The sequence below is a fragment of the Pipistrellus kuhlii genome, unplaced genomic scaffold (assembly GCF_014108245.1).
Source record: "Pipistrellus kuhlii isolate mPipKuh1 unplaced genomic scaffold, mPipKuh1.p scaffold_m20_p_53, whole genome shotgun sequence".
Classification (NCBI taxonomy): Eukaryota; Metazoa; Chordata; class Mammalia; order Chiroptera; family Vespertilionidae; genus Pipistrellus; species Pipistrellus kuhlii.
The window spans coordinates 1,948,997-1,967,497 of record NW_023425555.1 but is presented as its reverse complement, the minus strand read 5'-3'; the positions used below and the strand labels follow the sequence as shown (position 1 = coordinate 1,967,497).

The 18,501-nt window shown below is 58.1% G+C and overlaps 1 protein-coding gene across 2 annotated transcripts in view; it reads right to left on the bottom strand.

The window, feature by feature from the left end:
- Nucleotides 1-267: 267 nt before the first annotated feature.
- The window catches only part of ENG (endoglin), a 31,572-nt gene continuing 13,338 nt past the window's right edge, over nucleotides 268-18,501 (bottom strand). The window contains exons 3-15 of one of the 2 annotated variants that reach the window (XM_045573671.1): nucleotides 12,243-12,383; nucleotides 9,785-9,944; nucleotides 9,020-9,191; nucleotides 8,399-8,525; nucleotides 7,619-7,799; nucleotides 7,266-7,405; nucleotides 4,585-4,722; nucleotides 4,333-4,371; nucleotides 3,511-3,627; nucleotides 3,030-3,281; nucleotides 2,280-2,334; nucleotides 1,187-1,288; nucleotides 268-1,063 (exon numbers count right to left, since the gene is read on the bottom strand). In XM_045573671.1, coding sequence (XP_045429627.1) covers nucleotides 939-1,063; nucleotides 1,187-1,288; nucleotides 2,280-2,334; nucleotides 3,030-3,281; nucleotides 3,511-3,627; nucleotides 4,333-4,371; nucleotides 4,585-4,722; nucleotides 7,266-7,405; nucleotides 7,619-7,799; nucleotides 8,399-8,525; nucleotides 9,020-9,191; nucleotides 9,785-9,944; nucleotides 12,243-12,383 — 1,749 coding nt within the window. In that variant the 3' untranslated portion in view covers nucleotides 268-938. The remainder of the gene's footprint in view (nucleotides 1,064-1,186; nucleotides 1,289-2,279; nucleotides 2,335-3,029; nucleotides 3,282-3,510; nucleotides 3,628-4,332; nucleotides 4,372-4,584; nucleotides 4,723-7,265; nucleotides 7,406-7,618; nucleotides 7,800-8,398; nucleotides 8,526-9,019; nucleotides 9,192-9,784; nucleotides 9,945-12,242; nucleotides 12,384-18,501) is intronic. The other variant, XM_045573672.1, reaches the window with a different exon arrangement.

Genomic DNA, 18,501 nt, shown 5'->3' with positions numbered 1-18,501 from the left:
CAGGAGCCTGGCTGTGTGGCCTGGGCAGGCCCCTCCCGTCTGAGCCTCAGTGGCCTGGTGTTTGTGGACCACTGCTTTGCACCACTCCCCAGAGACCATGTGACCGAGAATTCTCATTCCCATCTCACAGACAAGGGAACGGGGCTGGCTTACCGAAGCCACAGCACCCGCCCACAGTCACAGCCAGCAAGTGGCACGTCCAGGATTTGAACCCAGAGCTGCCCCCCCCCCATCATTTTAGGGGCCCCTTCCCTTCTGGCCCAGCACTGGTTTCATGGTCTGATTTATTGGTGATGAGTATATAGGGTGGGCCCAGGTCAGGCAGCCTGGCCACTCCTATCTGCTGCCATCCTGATGGGCGGGGGGAGGGGTCTCCATGTGACCGGTGCGGGAAGGAGCCAGGCTCCCCTGCACCCAGGCTGGGCATTCCTCGGCTTCCATGCCCCCGCCCCCCGCCCCCCCAAAGTTGTGCCAGCCCAAAGCTGCGCTGCTGGGATCAGATCCTGGCGGCTCGAGGCTGGTCTCGGAGGCGGCGCTTGTGGCCGGAGGAGGCTGGGCAGAGTCTTTTGAGTTCTCACCTCCTGCCCAGCCCCGGTCATCGCGGGCTGGATCCAGTTCGGGATAACAGGGACATGGGCTTCTACAACAGGGTGGACATATAGGGCAGCGCTCTGTCTCTCTGTGGTCCCGGGCAGCCGCCCCCCAGGCCCACTGAGCTTGAAGGGTCTGCAGGGCGTGGTGGAGGGTGCTCCAAGCTGGTGCCCCCACTGGCAGCAGGCCTCTGAGGAAGAGGCAGAGGGCACGGTCCGTCCTTGGTCGAGGAGGAGGGTTGGGATCCCGGAGTGAGTTCATGATCAGTGGCTCCCAGCTGGTGGCCGCTCAGTGTCTCGGGCGGGGCGAGGGCTGGCCGGGCGGCCCCCGGGGCTCCGGGCCGGGCACTACGCCATGCTGCTGGTGGAGCAGGGGGTGCTCTGGGTGCTCCCGATGCTGTGGTTGGTGCTACTGCTCTCGGAGGAGGCCGGGGCAGCCACCGCCACCACGGGCTCCCGCTTGCTGGGGGGACCTGGGGGCAGGGGCGGAGGTCAGGGCCCCGGCCAGGGCCCCCCACTCCCCAGAGGCGATGCGGGCTCCCCCGGGGGGTGGCAGAGGGGTCCTGAGCACTCCTGTGGGGGCCTGGGATACTCACGTGTGTGCGAGTAGATGTACCAGAGCGCAGCGGTGAGCAGGGCCCCGATGAGGAAGGCGCCGAAGGTGATGCCCAGCACAGCGGGCAGGACGAGGGTTTTGCCTGTGCGGCCGAGGGAGGGACAGCGGGGTCAGCGCCGCTGCCTCCTGCCTGGCTCCCTCCCCCTGTGCTGGCCAGGAGCACACCCACTGCCCTGACTTCTCTAGCAACCTCAGTCTCCTCATCTAGCAAATGGGTCCACACAGCCACGCCTGGCACTGAGGTGTGATCGCTATGACCCTTCACCAAGAGGGCCTCTTCAGGCCTCCCGGGCTGAGGGAGATGCGTTTGAGGGGGCCGGCATAATCGGAGCAAAGTGTGGGGCCTGGGCATCCAGGGCCCGTCCCTCCTCACTGAGTAACTGTGGGCCAGGCCCTGCCCCCTCTGAGCCCGGTGCCCCGGGAGGGACAGGCAGACCACCTCTGAGGGCTAAGTTCTGGAGTTTTCCAAGCCTCATTCCTTCCTCACCCCTGGCTCTTCCCTGTGTGATCAGGCCTGACTTCCTATCCGTGACCTGGGATTACTGTCTCCTGGTTGTGAGCTGGGAGCGGGGCTCCATCCTGGCTTGGCCTGGGTGGCAAAGAGGGGGGTACCCCCCACATCTGCCTCCAGGGAGGGTCAGGACTCTCCTGTCTGGTGGGGGCCTGGGCCCAGCGGGAACGAACAGAAGCTGGGGGTGCTGGGCTGAAGGGCATCCTCCGCACTGGGGGCCTTACGGTGAGGCCAGCCCCCCCAGGTGCTTTCTGTCCCCTGTCCCATCCGGACCTGAGTCTGCAGGCCCCATCCCCCTGTGCCGTCAGCTAGCGAGGTGGGGTCCAGAGACCCTCCCGCAGGGCGGTCATGAGCAGAGGAGTCTCCATCCGGGAGATGCAGCTGTGGATCTGACTCCGGGCAGCTGGGGAGCCCTGTCCTGCCCGCTCCCCCCCGCCCCCGAGCCCGGGGCTGCTCTCTCTCTGGTCCTCCGTGCTATGAGCCTAGGCAATCCCTCTGGGTTGTCCGTGGTGCCCCACTCTGACCTCAGCCAGGAACCCCAGAGAGACCGGGGAGCGCTCACCAGGCATGTCAGGGCTGACGATGTTCAGGCGCATGGAGACGGGCCTGCGGACCTCCTGGGAGGGAAGAGAGCGTGTGGGGCACAGCCTCTGAGGGCGCCTCCTGCTCACGCCCCGCCCCAGGCCCCAGGCCCCAAGCCCCAGGCCCCAGGCCCAGCCACCCCGAGCCTTGGCTTTGCATCCCATCCCGCCCTCCAGCTGGGAGCCCTCGAGCAGGCCCCGGAGACTGTGCTATGGAGGGGTGTTGGGGACAATCCTGGCTGCTACTGGAATGTTCCACACACTCAGACCCTGTGTGTGAAGGGCCTGGGAGGACTGTGTGTCCAGGCCGAGTGCCTGAGAGGAGATCCACTGGACGGGGAAGCGCTGTGACTAATAAATACAGAAAGTCAGAAGGTTTTCTCTGTCTGAACCCTCTCCCCCAGGCCTCCTGTTCACTGAGATTACACTGGTGGTCATGCCTTGTGGGTGGGTGGGTGGAGGACTGGGATGGTGGAAGGACTATGGGCGGATGACTGGGAGGGATGTGGGTGGACGGATGGATGGACGACGGCTGCAGCTGCATAGCCTCCCAAGGTTGGACACAGAGTCATCAGAGGCGGGGGTGTTGCAGGAGCACCCCTGAGAGCCAAGAGCCACGCCTGACCGGCTCTGCCCCTCGCCATCTGGTCTCACCTCCCCCCCCCCCCCCCCCGGACTGTCGTGTCCCTTCCCGAAACCCTCACATTGGTCCCGGCCCAGGCCCCACGCACCAGGGATGACGTCTCGAGACGCATGGCCACGGTGCAGCTGAGGGTGCCGGCCTTGGGCGTGGGCACCATGTGGCCGCGGAGGAGGAAGCTGAAGCGCAGGTCGCCGCGGGGGCTGGGGTCCAGCAGGCTCACGCAGTTGCCCTTGGCCGCCTGGTTCTGGATGAGCTCCACGGGGTCCGCCTCGGGCCTCAGGTCCAGCTGGCAGCTGTCCAGCTTGAGCAGGACCTCACGGCTCTGCGGGGCCATGCTCACCTGCGGAGGCGGGCGAGGGGACGGGCGTGAGAGCTCTTCACGCTCCGCCCTGCCCGCTCTCAGGAGACGAGCGAGATTCACCCTGGAGTTCCCGCCCCTGAGCCCCTGAGCTCTGCCTTTTCTCTCCCCTCCGTCACGCTCCGTCCGGCTCCCTCCTTCCTCTGGAAAGTTGAATTCTCATCTCTGTATGAACAGTGGGAGCGGGCAGCGTGGGAGGTCCAGTCCATACCTGCACGAAGCCTTGCTGGCCCAGCTCGATGGCGTCGGAGGCCTGCAGGAACTGCGGGCTGAGGTAGAGGCCCAGCCGCAAGGAGATGCTCTTCGTGTGGAGGCACTGCACGGCTTTCTGCGGGAGACGGAGGGGGTGGTCAGCCAGGAGGCGCCCCCAGAGGTGAGGGTGGGATGGGAGCAGGGGTCATGGTCCAGAGGCGCTGCCTGACCCTCACCCTCATCTTTTAAAAAAAACACCAGCCTGGCTGGCTGAGTGGTTGAGCATCAACCTATGAACCAGGAGGTCACGGTTCAATTCCAGGTCAGGGCACAGGCCCACGTTGTGGGCTTGATCCCCAGTGTGGGACGTGCAGGAGGCATCCGATCAATGGTTCTCTCATCATTGATGTTTCTATCTCTCCCTCTCCCTTCCTCTCGGAAATCAATACAAATATATTTAAAACAAAAACCCACACCAAACTAATATTCAGAACCCGCTCCGGACCTGGCCTGTGTGAAATGCTCTCCCTGTGCCATCTCAGTGGCTGCTCAGAGCACCCCACGGGGTCCTCATGCCACTGTGCACACACGTGACCTTGGGGCCCACAAAGCAGACGTGTTTTGCCCAAGGCCACACAGCCAGTGTCTGCTGGAACCCGCTGACTCGCAAGGCCGAGAACATAACCCTCCGCAGTCCTGCTTCTGCCGGACAGAGCGGGGCTGGGCCCGCGGAAGACACAGGGCGTGCCAGGGTCAGGGCGAGATTCAGGCCTGCTCCCTCCCGGCCTGGGAGGGACCCCGGGCCCGGCCCAACTGTTCACACGGTGACCATCCTTCTCACCCGCTGCGGTGATGAGCTGGACAGGAGGCTGACGACCACCTGCAGAGACAAGGCCACGGAGCCGTCAGTCCAGAGTGACCCCACCCAGGTCACCTGCTTACACAGGGGGAGGCGGAGCCAACCCTGGCCGCCTGGACCTCGGCTCCCTACCAAGCACCACGCCCCTCCCCCAAAGGCCCTCCGCCCCTCAGATGGAGGAGGCGCCTGAGGGGGTACCCAGGAGGCTGCTCCCTCCCTGCCCCCCGCTCTTACCTCATTGCTGACCACGTTGTCTGTCACTTTCATGCCGCAGCTGGAGTAGGTGCTGTGCAGGACCAGCTGGTCGCCCCTGTCCTCAGCCTGGCAGCGGGGGTCCAGGAAGGTCAGGCTGCTGATGTCGCACCTCAGAGTCTAGGCGGGGGTGGGGGGGCACGGTCAGGAGGCATCAGACGGATCAGAACCCAGGCCCCAGCCCTCCGTCCGTTCGCGTTAGGTTTTGTCATCCTGCTCCTTTTAAGATGACCCCTTTCCCGAATTCGACTCGCTCCTGTACCTAATCTTGTCTTAATACAGAGCGCGACACCGCGTTTGATTTACTATGTATTGTTTTCCTTCTGATACATGTGACAGTGAATGCAGAGCTATCACAATTTTAAAATTCACGTGAGTGCGACCTACAGTCATTGCTCAGGCCCTGGGGCCACACAGACCCCACCAGCGTGACCCAGTCTCAGAACCGCGGGCGCCTGGGCCTGCCTGTGCGCAGCAAGCTGCCTTAAGTACGCCAGGCTTCGCACACCGGGTGGTCCCTGGTGTCATGGCCCAACTTTGCCTTCAAAGTCTGAAAGCAGCCACAGACCATATGCACACGTGGCTGTGGTTGTGTGCCAATAAAGCTCTATCCATTGAACCAAACCAGCCAGGGCTATTTTTATTTATTTATTTATTTATTTATTTATTTATTTATTTATTTTAACAAATGGCACCATATTGTCCTTTATGCTGTGGCTTGTTTTTCTTACTGAACAATGAATCGCATCTCTCTGTGTCTACGTGTGGAGGTCTAGCACATTCTTTTTAGTGCAGTGTCGTGTTCCCAAGATCGATGGGTGGCAATGGACTATCCAAGCCCCTTGGGACTGGGTAACAGTAATGCCCGCTACCGCTGGTCACCTCCCCGCCCCCTCCCCTGGGGCAGTGCAGGCGGGAGAGGCAGCGGACAGATGGAGCTTCATATAGGCCGCTATTACCCGCCCCCCCCCCCAAAAAAAAAACCCACAAAAAACAACTCCCACACGGACTTTAGCACAGACTTAAAAGTCCTACAAGGCCCAGAGGACATGGACGCTTTGCCGAGGCTCCAGGCACAAGGCTTCTGGCCTCGGAACAGCCGGAAGGCGCCACCAAAGGGACGATGAGCTGGCGTGGCCCAGTTTTTTCAAACGTCCAAAACGTTACAAACAACTGCAGCCAGCGTTAAAGAACTGTGACACACCGGGAGGAATTACCTCGGTGAGAATGAAGGACCAAGGGCCCACGTTTCTTTTTCTTTATGCAAAAATCATCAAGAAAAAAATGCCAAGCCGCAGTGATAAAGAGCCTCGGGTTACTGTCAGTCATGTGGAGCCGTGCCCACGCTCACTGCTGAGCAAAGCGGATACATTACAATAAGCCTGGAACACCGCATTCCACTCCCCATGTTGGCAAAGGCTTTTTGAACAAAAATTAGAGGAGAGGGAGAGAGAGGGGGGGGGGGGGGGGGGAGAGAGAGAGGGAGGGAGGGAGGAGGCACGGTTCTCTCATAAATCAGCAGTAAACACTGGAGTCATCTTTTGGAAAGTGGGTCAGCATGTATCAAAACTTCCAGAAAGTTCACTCACTTTAACCCAGCAATCTCACTAATGTGGAAATCCAGCCTAAGAAAACAACTTCGTATTTTAAAAAGTCTGCACAGTGACATTTCTGCGTATTTACAACATTACAGAACTGGAAACAAGCTAAATGTTTGACAGTGAGGAGGGGTTGATAATGGCTTGTCGATATGATGGGATAATATGTGCTCATTAAATGTGATATTAAGCACACATGTCAAAGTTCTAAAATACGTGAAGAGACTATACGGAGACAAGTGCATATGATATGATTCCACTATATAAGAAACACACAGAGGCCCTGGCTTGTTTGCTCAGTGGATAGAGCATTGGTCTGTGGGCTGACTGTAAAGGTCCCAGGTTCGATTCCGGTCAAGGGCACAGGCCTGGCTTGATGCTCAGCGTGGGGCGTACAAGAGGCAACTGATCAATGACTCATCATTGATGTTTCTACCTCTCTCCCCCTCTCCCTTCCTCTCTGAAATCAATATATATATAGAAAGAAACATACAGAGAATACATTCTAGAAAGAACCAAACCAGAATGTTGGTAGCCATTGTCTTCGGATGGAGAGATTGAGATTTCCTTCTTTACTTTTCCCACATCGTCTAAAGCCTGCGTTATACTATACAATCCTATATAATAAAAGGCTAATATGCAAATTGTCCCCTCCACTGGGAGTTTGACCAGGGGGCGGGGCCAGGCCCAATCCGGCTGGATCGGGGGTGGGCTGGCTCGAACTCATGCCCCGCACCTCTGGTTGTTTAATAAATACCCTTGTTCTTCGTCCCGTGGGGTATTATAAGTGAGCACCCGGCTCAGCGTGCTTTCAGGATGAGGACTGCCAACGACCTCGCAGCTATGTACTGAGCACTTCCTGTGCACACAGCCGGCTCGGCGTGCCAGGCTCATTTCATTCTCACCACACGGCAGGAGCCATTTTCAACCCCGTTTTACACGCGGGAAAAACCGAAACTTGGGAAGGATGTGAGACATCCAGGGCCAGGACCCCAAGATTCTTCGGTCAGAGGAGGGACCAGGTGGGCCCTGTCAGCCAGGCCGGAGGGGCAGGGACTCCCTTACCAAGATAAGGTTTTTCTTGAGCTCCAGAGTCATGGTGTCGTCGGAGCAGTTGGGCTGGAGCAGGGCCATGAGCAGGTCCGCGTTGCAGCTCTCCTTGGGGGGGGTGGTGTGCACAGGGGTGGGTGACGTCTGCGGCCTACCTGCGGGCAGCAGAGCGGGCAGGACAGGCACTGAGCTGTCTGCAGGGAGCGGCTCTCGCCGTCCCCGTGTTTGCAGGAGAGGACAGTGGGGCTCCCCCGGGCTGATGCGACCTGCCAGGCTCGCACGGGGAAGGGGTGCACACCACGCCGTGGCTGCTGATCGGGGAGCGGGCAAAGGCAGGCAGGAGGGGAGGGGAAGGAGCCGGGACCCACCACAGCTGCTGGCCTGCAGAGAGATGACGCTGGCCAGAGGGACCTCCACGAAGGACGCCACCACGCTGGCGTTGAGCCTCTCGGCCTCCCCGAGCAGGCCTTGGGGTGTGTCTGGGAGCACGTGGTTGTGGTCGTTGATGCTCTTGTCTGGAAAGATCTTGAGGGAGTATTTGCCAGTGGCCTGAGGAGGGGAGAGAGGCATGGCAGGGGCTCCGAGTCGGGCACACAGCCTGGCCCCGCGCCCCAGCCCGGCCACGGTTCTGCCTTTGCTCCTGCTGTTTTCCCTGCCAGGGCCCCCTACTGTTTGTCCTTCAGTTCAGCATGGGGTTCGCTTTTCTAGGAGCTTCCCATGAGCCTGTGGGCGGGGTGAAGGCAGTGGTCGGCAAACTCAGCAGTCAACAGAGCCAAATATCAACAGGACAACGATTGACAATTCTTTGGAGAGCCACACTTTTTCAACTTCAACTTCTAACGCCACCTCTTCAAAACAGACTCGCCCAGGCCGGGGCGTTTTGTGGAAGAGCCACACTCAAGGGGCCAAAGAGCCGCATGTGGCTTGCGAGCAGCCGTTTGCCGATCACTGGGTTCAGGGCCTCCCAAGGAGATGGCGGAAAGCTGCCTGGGGGAGGCGGCACGTAGGTCTGAAGGAAGGCTGGGTAGTGACCAGAGGGCCAGGGTGGGGCCAGAAGGGACACCATTGGGTGCAGGGCGTCCGGGTCCTCTCCTTCGGGAGCCGTGGAGAGGCCGGCAGGGCCGCCAGGGTCCGGGAGCCAGACTTACCCAGATCTGCATGCTGTGGTTGGCGTCGATGAGCCAGGACACGTAGGGGGGCCCCTGCAGGATGAGCACAGCATCAGGGTCCCCCGAAGTGCAGCTCAGCTTCACCTCCACGGTCACCGTCCGGGGCCTGCGGGAGACAGACCACAGCCCGCCCGTCAGCTGGCGGGAAGGCCGGGTTGGGAGGGTCCTGGGGGGCAGGCCAAGTGGGTACAAGGCGGTTCCCTGGTGGGATGGGGGTGTGAGGAAAGGAAGTGGAAATGGGCGGGGCTTGGGCTCACAGGGGCGGGGCCCAGAGAGAGGTGGGGCAACTTCTTTTTCTTTTTCTTTTTCTTTTTTTCCTTTTATTGATTTTTTTTACAGAGAGGAAGGGAGAGAGAGAGAGAGGGTGCGAAACATCGATGAGAGAAAATCATCGATCAGCTGCCTCTTGCACGCCCCCGACTGGGGATGTACCCGCAACCAAGGTACATGCCCTTGACCAGAATCGAACCCGGGACCCTTGAGTCCGCAGGCCAACGCTCTATCCACTGAGCCAAACCGGTTTCGGCGGCAACTCTATTCTTTCCTGGAGGGGAAGGGGGCAGAGGGGGGCTCAGGAGGGGAGGGGCCGGGCACCCTTACCTGTCCTCGGAGCCGGAGCCCGGCAGGACCCTCAGGATGTGCGCCTGCTTGTGGCCAGCCACACCCTCCAGGCGGCAGCTGCGGACGGAGCCCTCTGTGTGCGGCCACCACTCGAGCCTGTGGCCCATGTCCGTGTTGGGCTGGAGGTCGCAGGAGGACGGTGACCGCGGGGCTGCAGAGACAAGCGTCCTTAGTCCCCTCCCTGAGCAGCCGGCCCCTGACACCGAGGCCCACCCTTCCCCACTGTGAAGCTGGGGCAGACAGGATGGGGCATGGGAAGTGGGGGGCATGGGAGGACTGGGGTTCAAATCTCCCCTTCACCGCTTACTGCCCAGAGACTCCTGGCAAGTCCCCCCGCCTCTGTTTCCTTGTCATCAGCCCAGGACTCACACAGGGCTGAGCTCGGCACATGTTAGGGACGAAGCCCCTCACTGCCCATGACGTACTTATCGGTGTCGTTATCTCCCCACCAGGGGCTGTGTCTGTTCCCAGAGAGTCTCCAAATGCCCGGCACAGGGCTTGGCACATAGTATTATAGGTGCACACAATAAATAATACGAACGAGCTGTTTTTCTGGCTCAAAAAACGGACCAGTAGCCATGTCCCACGGCTCCCGCTCAGATTTGCTGAGTAGAGCCACAGCTTGCTCGATGTGGCCTGGGGCACAGCGTGGCCTGCTGGGCGGCTGGCGTCCCCGCCGGAGGACCCGGCAGGGGAATCCGGATCCCTCCGGCCGGGCCCAGGGTGGCTGCGGGAGAGGCTGACCTTGGTCCGGGCGGAGGAGGATGCTCTTGGGGTTGTTCAGCACAGCGACGGAGGCGATGGCGCCCTTGGAACCCGCCCAGGCGAGGAGCTCGCTCTTGGAGGCCGGCAGAAATATGGTGTTGATTCCTTGGGGTATTTCGTTGATGACATTCTCGGGGTGCTGGGGAGACACGCGGAGGCTCAGGGTGCTGTTTCCTTGCCTGAGTCCTCTGTCCCAAGCAGGAGGCCAGGAGGTAGTTAGGGAGGCAGCCATCGGGCACAGGGAGCAGAGGGACGCACCCAATGGGGGTGGCCTAGCTCCACCCTTCCAGCTGGCTTCTTCCCCTCCCAGATCTGTCAGGCCGGCCCTCTCTGTCTGTCTCCCTGGCACCCGCTGCCAGTCTGGATTCTTCCCGCAGCACACCCTCCCCACCCCCAACCTCACTCTGCCCCTGGGCCCGGCTCCCAATCAGCTTGGATTTGGCTCTTCCTCCTGCCCCTACTCCCTATCTCCCCCACCTCTGTCCCTGGACTTTGGGTGTCTGGCTGTCCCTCCCACATGGGTCCTCCTTTTTCCATTTCCATTTTCCTTTCTGTCTCGTCCTCTCCCCACCCCGTCATATTTGCTGTCCTCAGTCCTCACACCCCCACCCTGCTTTCTCTGGCTGTAACCAACAGCTGCTCACATCTGGGGGTCACTTCCTAAGGCCTCTCACGTGAGAGAAGGAGCCCTGAGCCCCCTTGCTGGGAGTCCCTGCAGGTTACCCCTTCTCTTTATTTTTTTATTATTTATTTATTCATTTATTTAATTTTATTGATTTTTCATAGAGAGGAAGAGAGAGGGACAGAGAGCCAGAAACATCGATGAGAGAGAATCATCGATCAGCTGCATCCTGCACACCCCGCACTAGGGATGTGCCCGCAACCAAGGTACATGCCCTTGGCCAGAATCAAACCTGGGACCCTTCAGTCCGCAAGCCGACGCTCTATCCATTGAGCCAAACCGGTTTCGGCTACCCCTTCTCTTTAAAATGTGAGTTTTTAAAAAATAATTTTTGAGAGATGCAAATCAAAACAACAATGCGGTACCATCTCACACCTGTCAGAATGGCCAACATCAACAAATCAACAAACGACAAGTGTTGGCGAGGTTGTGGAAAAAAGGAACCCTCGTGCACTGCTGGTGGGAATGCAGACTGGTGGGGTGCAACCACTGTGGAGAACAATATGGAGTTTCCTCAAAAAACTGAAAATGGAACTCCCATTTGACCCAGTAATCCCACACCTAGGAATATATCCCAAGAAACTAGAAACACCAATCAGAAAGGACATATGCACCCCTATGTTCATAGCAGCACAATCTACAATAGCTAGGATTTGGAAACAGCCTAGGTGCCCATCAGCAGATGATTGGATCCAAAACTATGGTACATCTACACAATGGAATATTATGCTGCCATTAAAAAGAAGGGATTCTCATCATTTGCAGCAATCTGGATGGAGAACATCATGTTGAGTGAAATAAGCCAGTCAATGAAAGAGAAACACCACATGACCTCACTCATTTATGGATAATAAAGAACATTATAAACTGATGAACCAAAAGATAGATATAGAGACAGTAAAGCAACAAGCAGACTGTCAAATTACAGCGGGGAGGGGAGGGAGATCTGGGGAAAATAAGAGATCAACCGAAGGACTTGTATAATGCATATAAATACAACTAATGGACACAAAACTCTGGGGAGGGAAGGCATGTATGGGGAGGGGGGCCCGCAATGGTATATGTACACAGATAATAATTTAATTAAAAAAATAAAAAATAAAAATTTTCCCCCAGCGTAGGCCACTTGTTCATTAGAGCAAGTCTTGCAGATTCAACCAAGTGCGAAGAGCAAAATAAATGTCTCACCCTCCCTCCTTCCAGCCATAACGACCGTCACTACCCTGTCAGGTTTCCTCCTGACCCCTTGTCTCTACTTAAACATCTTCAGCCGAAACCGGTGTGGCTCAGTGGATAGAGCGTCGGCCTGCGGACTGAAATGTCCCGGGTTCGATTCTGGTCAAGGGCATGTACCTTGGTTGTGGGCACATCCCCAGTGGTGGGGTGTGCAAGAGGCAGCTGATGGATGTTTCTCTCTCATCGACGTTTCTAACTCTCTCTCTCTCTCTCTCTCTCTCTCTCTCTCTCTCTCAGTTCCTCTCTGTGTAAAATCAATAAAATATATTTTAAAAAAATAAACATCTTCAAACATACGACTTGGGATTTTTTTTCAAAGACAGTGACAAGATTATTTGATGGGATGTCACCGAGCCCAGCTCTCCCACCTGCCAGATGGGAAAACTGAGGAGCTGCCCAGGGCTGCCCGTCCGCCTGAATCCCATCTCCAGGTTGAAACTCTTCGCCTCCAACCCTGCTGCCTTTTGGGTTCTCTCTGTGTGGGCCCTGCAGGATTCACCGGGGTGTGGGGTAACTCACATAAGCCAGCTGGAGCGGGATTCCGGGGGCCTGCAGCTGCAGGTAGACTCTCTTGTCTAGGCCGAGGACCAGAAGCACCTCTCGGGCCTGGCTGCCATTCTGCTTGGACATCTGGACGGTCAGGTTCAGCAGGGCCGGAGCCTGGGTGTGGGCAGGGGAAAGACACACACACACACAGGCCAGTCAGGCTGACGTAGACTGCGCCCCCCAGAGCGGTAGTGACAACCCCTGTCCCATCGGCCTCCACGCAGCTCTCCCTGCCCGGCCTGTCCGCCCTGCCTGCCAGGGCCCAGCACAGTGCCCGGCCCTAAAGCGTGCTCAGGAAAACACTTGCTGCCTGAATGAAGGGGGCTCGTCTCAGCAAACCCAAAGATGTGAAGAAAAAGACGCGCTGGGCCTGACCAAGGTTTGTTCCTGTGGAGCACCTGCTGGGTACCAGGCCTGCCAGTGTCCGTGTGACCCAGCGGGCACCCCGGGCCTGTCCTCTGTCCCTAAGCGGCAGTACCCCAGGCATCAACTCCTCCCCAGTGTGCAATATTCCTGTTGGCCTTGTTATTTTAAAACAATATTTTTTTGTTGATTTCAGAGAGGAAGGGAGAGGGAGAGAGAGAGATAGAAACATCAACGATGAGAGAGAATCCTTGATCGGCTGCCTCTTGGACACCTCCTATCGGGGATGGGCATGGAGCCTGCAGCCAGGGCATGTGGCCCGACCAGGAATCACACCGTGATCTCCTGGTTCCTAGGGCGATGCTTATCCACTGAGCAACCCCAGCCAGGCTGACCTTTTTATATTAAAGTACTAAAATGCTCCTCTTTTTGTCAATATACTACCATGGTCTTGACATTTTTAAGAATGTGAAGTTGTGATTATTTATATCTTGAGAGATAGGTGCTGCATTAAAATTTTTAATTGATCATGGTGTATGTATTTAGAATGCTTCCAGAACAACAGCAAATAACAACAACAGATAACAATAATAATAATAATAACAACAACAACAGCAACACATATAGTGCTTACTATGTGCCAGGACTGTTCTAAGTACTTTATCTAATAACTCCCAAGAGGTAGGTACCATTATTAGTCTCACAGACGAGGAAACAAGGCACAGAGAGGTGAAGTCACTTGCCCACGAACACACAGCAAATAAGTACGGAGCTTAGGATGTGGTCCCGGGCAGGCCACTGTCCAGCCAGCCACATTTTCCCAGGCCTTTTTATTCCCAAGGAGAAAAGAGAATGCGGCGATCCACAGATGCAAAGCTTCTACTGAAGGGCCATCTGCTCTACCGGGAGGCTTCCTGGACCAGTTTACCAAAACCCTGACTCCAGCTGCTCTCAAAAGCTGGGGATCTCCGCAAAGACACAGCCGGACCCCAAACATCTCCTCGAACTTATCAAACACGAGGGAGAGATTGCAAGACGGAGAGATCCGTGGAAAATTTTGTTTAACCTCTCATTATCTCCTGGTCATTTCCCCAAATGATGTCACAGAGCCGGACAGAATGCTTCAGCCGCTGGAAAATTTGCCGAGAAAAGTTTCCGCTCCTCAGGAATGACACCCTAGTCGCTCTTTGTTTGTGCGTTTGTGCCTTAAAACAAAAGAGCAAATGCCGTTCCATTTCCAATGTTTCACAAGTCACTTTTTTTCTTTTTCTTTTTTCATTTCAGGGAGCTATTTAGGGAGCTTGTTTTTGAAGGATTCTTTTTATGCTAATTTATAGCAGAACGACTGACATTTATGTGTAAGTTCACAATTTTTGTTCATTGATGTTGTCGGGTGGGTTTATAACTTTTGATTTTTGAAATCTCACGTTTCATCAGTTTTCAAAAATGCGACGCATTCTAAACTTCAGAAATGAAGTACTGGGTTTAGGCCGTGCAGGAGGCAGCCGATCCATGATGCTCTCATCATTAATGTTTCTGTCTCTCTCTCCCTCTCCCTTTCTCTCTGAAATCAATAAAAAATAATAATAATAATAATAAAATAAAATAAAAAACCTTCAGAAATGAAGTACTAGGTTTAATATCCTATTTTGGTCAAATGTGAGATACAAATATAAGTATGTGAACTGCCACTTGGTCCCAGGATTGTGTCGTCGCTCGAAGTGAGTGGGAGAGAAGGAGAGCCACCTCGCGGGGGAGAGAGAGGCCGGCACAGCCGAGCTGCCAGGCCCCGGGCGATGGGACCCAGCTTCTTACCGTGACTGCGGGCACCGTCAGCTACAACGGGACGTGCTCGCACAGCTCTGCCCAGGCGCTGCCCACCACACAGCGGTGCCTCTCAAACGGACTGGTTTTATCTCAGTAAAGCGGTTCACATACACAACGTGGGTCAGCCTCACGCCTGGCCGGCCCTGCGCTGAGCAGGAGGCACGCCTCTCACCGAAGGGGGTGGGCGTTCTCCCATTTTACAGATGCAGCCAGTGAGGCTCGGGGAGCAGCCGGAGGGAGAGGGGCCAAGTCAGGCAGCCAGGGCAAGCCAGCCTGGTGCCAGACCTCTGGGCAGCTCGTCTTGTCTTCTCTCCCCCAGATCTGCCCCAAACCACCCAGCGGAGCGAGCACTGAGACACGGCAAACCGACGGACCCCATTGTCCGGAGGTCCATGCTTTGGCCCCCGGTGAACACCCACAGGCAGAGGGCACTGCAGGTGACAGAGCAGCTGGGAGCGTAGCCCCTGGACTGGGAGGAAAACATTCTTGCTGCTGTTCTGCAAATACCCCTGTTCCCCCGTGCCTCAGTTTCCCTATCTGTGTAACAGGGATAGGACGAGGTTAGGAACCAACATCAGGCGGGGCTCTGGATAAAGGAAATAAAAAAAAGAGAAGCAGAGTCCAACTGGTGTGGCCCAGTGGATTGAGCATCGCTCCATGGACCAAGAGGTCCCAGGTTCGACTCCCGGTTAGGGCACGTGCCCGGGTTGTGGGCTCCATCCCCAGTAGGGGGCGTGTAGGAGGCAGCAGAGTGATGTTTCTCTCTCTCATCGGTACTTCTCTCTCTCTCTTTCTCTCTAAAAATAAATAAATACATATTTAAAAAAAAAAAAGAGAAGTGGAGGTCAGGGTCGGGTCATGCTGAGGACGAGGGGAGAGAAGAGAGGAACCTTTGCCACCGCACTCAGCTCTTCTCCCAGAGCTCACCCCGAACGCCCACTCCGCGTCACAAGCCCCTCCCTGTGGCTCTGGGGGCTGGAGGGGGGTCTGAGCCAGATCGTCCAGGCCAGGGCCCCTCAGCCGGCGAGCGGCGTGGACCTGCGGGGAGGCTGGAAGCGGGCTGTCCCCCTCTGAGCTCCCAGCCCGGGGAGAGCAGCCGGTTACGAGAAAAGCCCAGCCTGGGTTTCCACAGCGAACATTTCCAGCCCGTGGCCCTGACTCACCACCGGCCACTCACACGCAGTCCGACTTCCCCCTCCCTCCCCGCCGCAGCCCGCCGGCAAAGACAGGGGCCCGCCCGCCCCCCACCGCACGCCCCCAGTCCTCCCGAGGCATCCTGGGGATCCTGAGCACCAGCCCTTAGCCCCGGCCGGCCGGCCTGGGTCTCCCCGGCCTCGTCCCTGAATGGGCGGGCGGGAGACCACGTTTCTATTTTGGTGCCAGTGTCCCACAGAGGCCATTGTTGGCGGGAAGGGGGATTTCGGAGAGGAGGCCCTGCGCGCTAGTAGCCACTTATAGAAAGCTGCTTCCAGCAATTCTTCTAGGAGCAGAGTCTCGGGGCTGCCTGCGGCTCCCGCCCTCCTCGGTCAGACTGGAGCCGGGCGGAGTGGAGCCAGACGTCCCTCCGTCCAGCCCGGCAGACTCAGATGGCACAGACAGGCGGGCTGGCAGGGGCAGGGCTCACAGCCAGGCTGACCTGAATTCAAACCGGTGGCCCTGGGCAGTTAGGTCTCTCTGGGCCTCGGTTTCCTGATCTGGAAAACGGGCTGAACACTATGCCCAGTGCATAGACCTTTGAGGATTCCGTGAGGCTCTGCCTGCACAGTGAGCTGTCCGGTGCCCACCTACACAGAGCAGCAGATGCCCATCCCTCCCGCCCGTTCACCCAGAGGTGCCATGGTTTGCGCCTGCGGAGGTCAGCGTAGCGGTGGGCAGCAGGGAGCTGGGGCTGGGACATGCCTCGGTCACACCTCACTGTGCACCCCCTCTGAGCCTCGGCCTCCCCATCTGTGCAGGGGGGAGTGGGATCAGTGTGGCCCGATTCCATCCTGCCTCCTAGGGATTCCAGAGTTTGACATCGGGAGGCGTGATCTCCAGCCAAGTGGCCACAGGAGTGGCTTCCGGAACCCCCAGGGGAGAGACGCTACCTTCCCCAGCTGAGGGCCCTGGCCAGCCTGCGCCCCCACTTTCACCCCCACTTCATTTGGCCGAACTGGGCCCAGCGAGGGCTCCTGTGCTCTCAGTGGGGACAGAAAGGAGGCACAGCTCCATCGTCAGACCTTGGCAGAGGACAAGAGGAACACTCCCAAACCACCGGTAATGAAGGACAAGCGACACCACTAACCCCTTGGGAATGGCCAGCAGCAAATGTTTATATGTGTGTGCCCTTCCCCTCCTTTCTCCCATTATTCACTCACCCATCCATCCACCCACCATCCACCATCCGTCCGTCCGTCCGTCCATCCGTCCGTCCGTCCATCCGTCCGTCCGTCCATCCACCATCCACCTGTCCATCCGTCCATCCGTCCGTCCGTCCATCCATGCATCCATCCGTCCATCCATCCACCATCCATCCATTCGTCCGTCCGTCCGTCCATCCATCCACCATCCGTCCATTCGTCCATCCGTCCATCCATGCATCCATCCGTCCATCCATCCACCATCCATCCATTCGTCCGTCCGTCCGTCCATCCATCCACCATCCGTCCATCCGTCCGTCCGTCCATCCGTCCATGCATCCATCCATCCATCCATCCATCCACCATCCATCCATTCGTCCGTCCATCCATCCATCCACCATCCATCCATCCGTCTGTCCATCTGTCCGCCCATCCATCCGTCCGTCAGTCCATCCATCTATCCATCCGTCCATCCATCCATCCACCATCCATCCATCCATCCGTCCGTCATCCGTCCATCCATCCATCCATCCGTCCGTCCATCCATCCACCCACCATCCATCCGTCCATCCATCCATCCATCTGTCCGTCGTCCGTCTATCCATCCATCCATCCATCCACCATCCATCCGTCCGTCCGTCCATCTATCCATCCAATATTTATTCCCAGATGACCCTGACCCGGACACTGGGGATATAGCAGTGAGAGCAGACGCCACCCCTGCCTAGCCTGTCCGACCCCCAAACCATGCCCCTCCACCAAGCCTGCCCCTCATACCTGCAAGGCCTGGGGCAAGGGTACAAATGGCAGCCCTGGCTCCCAGGCCACCCCCTTCTCCCCACGTGTTCGATGTGAAGATGCCCAGCTCTGCCATTCCCACCCCCTGCAGTGGTCACCCTGACGGCCGTCAGGCTGAGCGGAGCTTAGCCAGCCCCGCAGTGTCCGCGTGGAGGACGGGACGAGAGAGCCGGTGCCGCTGGGGGCGTAGGCGCGGTGCGTTCGAAGGGGTCTCTGGGTGCTAGGCTCCCCAGCTGGGAGAGGCCAGCGAGGATCTAACTGGGGGCCGGGCGGGACCCCTTTGCCCAGGTCGGAGGGCACAACCTCCCAGGACGTTCTGGGGGAGCCTGGGGCCCCCTGCTCTCCCTGTCTGAGCAGCCCAGCTGCCCCTCAGGCCAGGAGTAAGTCAGTGCAAGAGCCCAGCGGGCTCCATCGGCTTGTGGGGGGCGTGCTCTGCTCCCCGAGTTCGCCCAGAAGTGGGGTGAATCACCGGCTGTCCCAGCTCTGGCCCGGCGGCGGGGGTTTGCTGGGAGGACAGCGGGTCAGCCCAGCCGGCCTGACGGGAACCTCTGAGACACCAGGCTGGTTTCCTGTCTCCGAGGGTCAGGATGTGACCCGGGGCCCCTCCCGGAATCCCGGCTCCGGCCTGCCCTTCGGGGACCCAGCGAGACGGAGCCCCAGCCAGCGGCCCCCTCGTCTGTCTGTAATCCTCCCCAACGCACACACTCCCCCTCTCTCTCTGGACCTCTCTTCCCTGAGGCTCTCGGCTGCCAAGTTCCTGTGCCGCCCACGCACAGGAAATCTGAGGATCCAGGCCACGCGGGGATGGACGGGAAAGCGGGGCGCTGTGCCAGCGCCGAGGAACGTGCCCGCAGGTCGGGGGAGACTGGGCTGGGGGCTGGGATGGCCGCCAGCCCGTGCCTCTT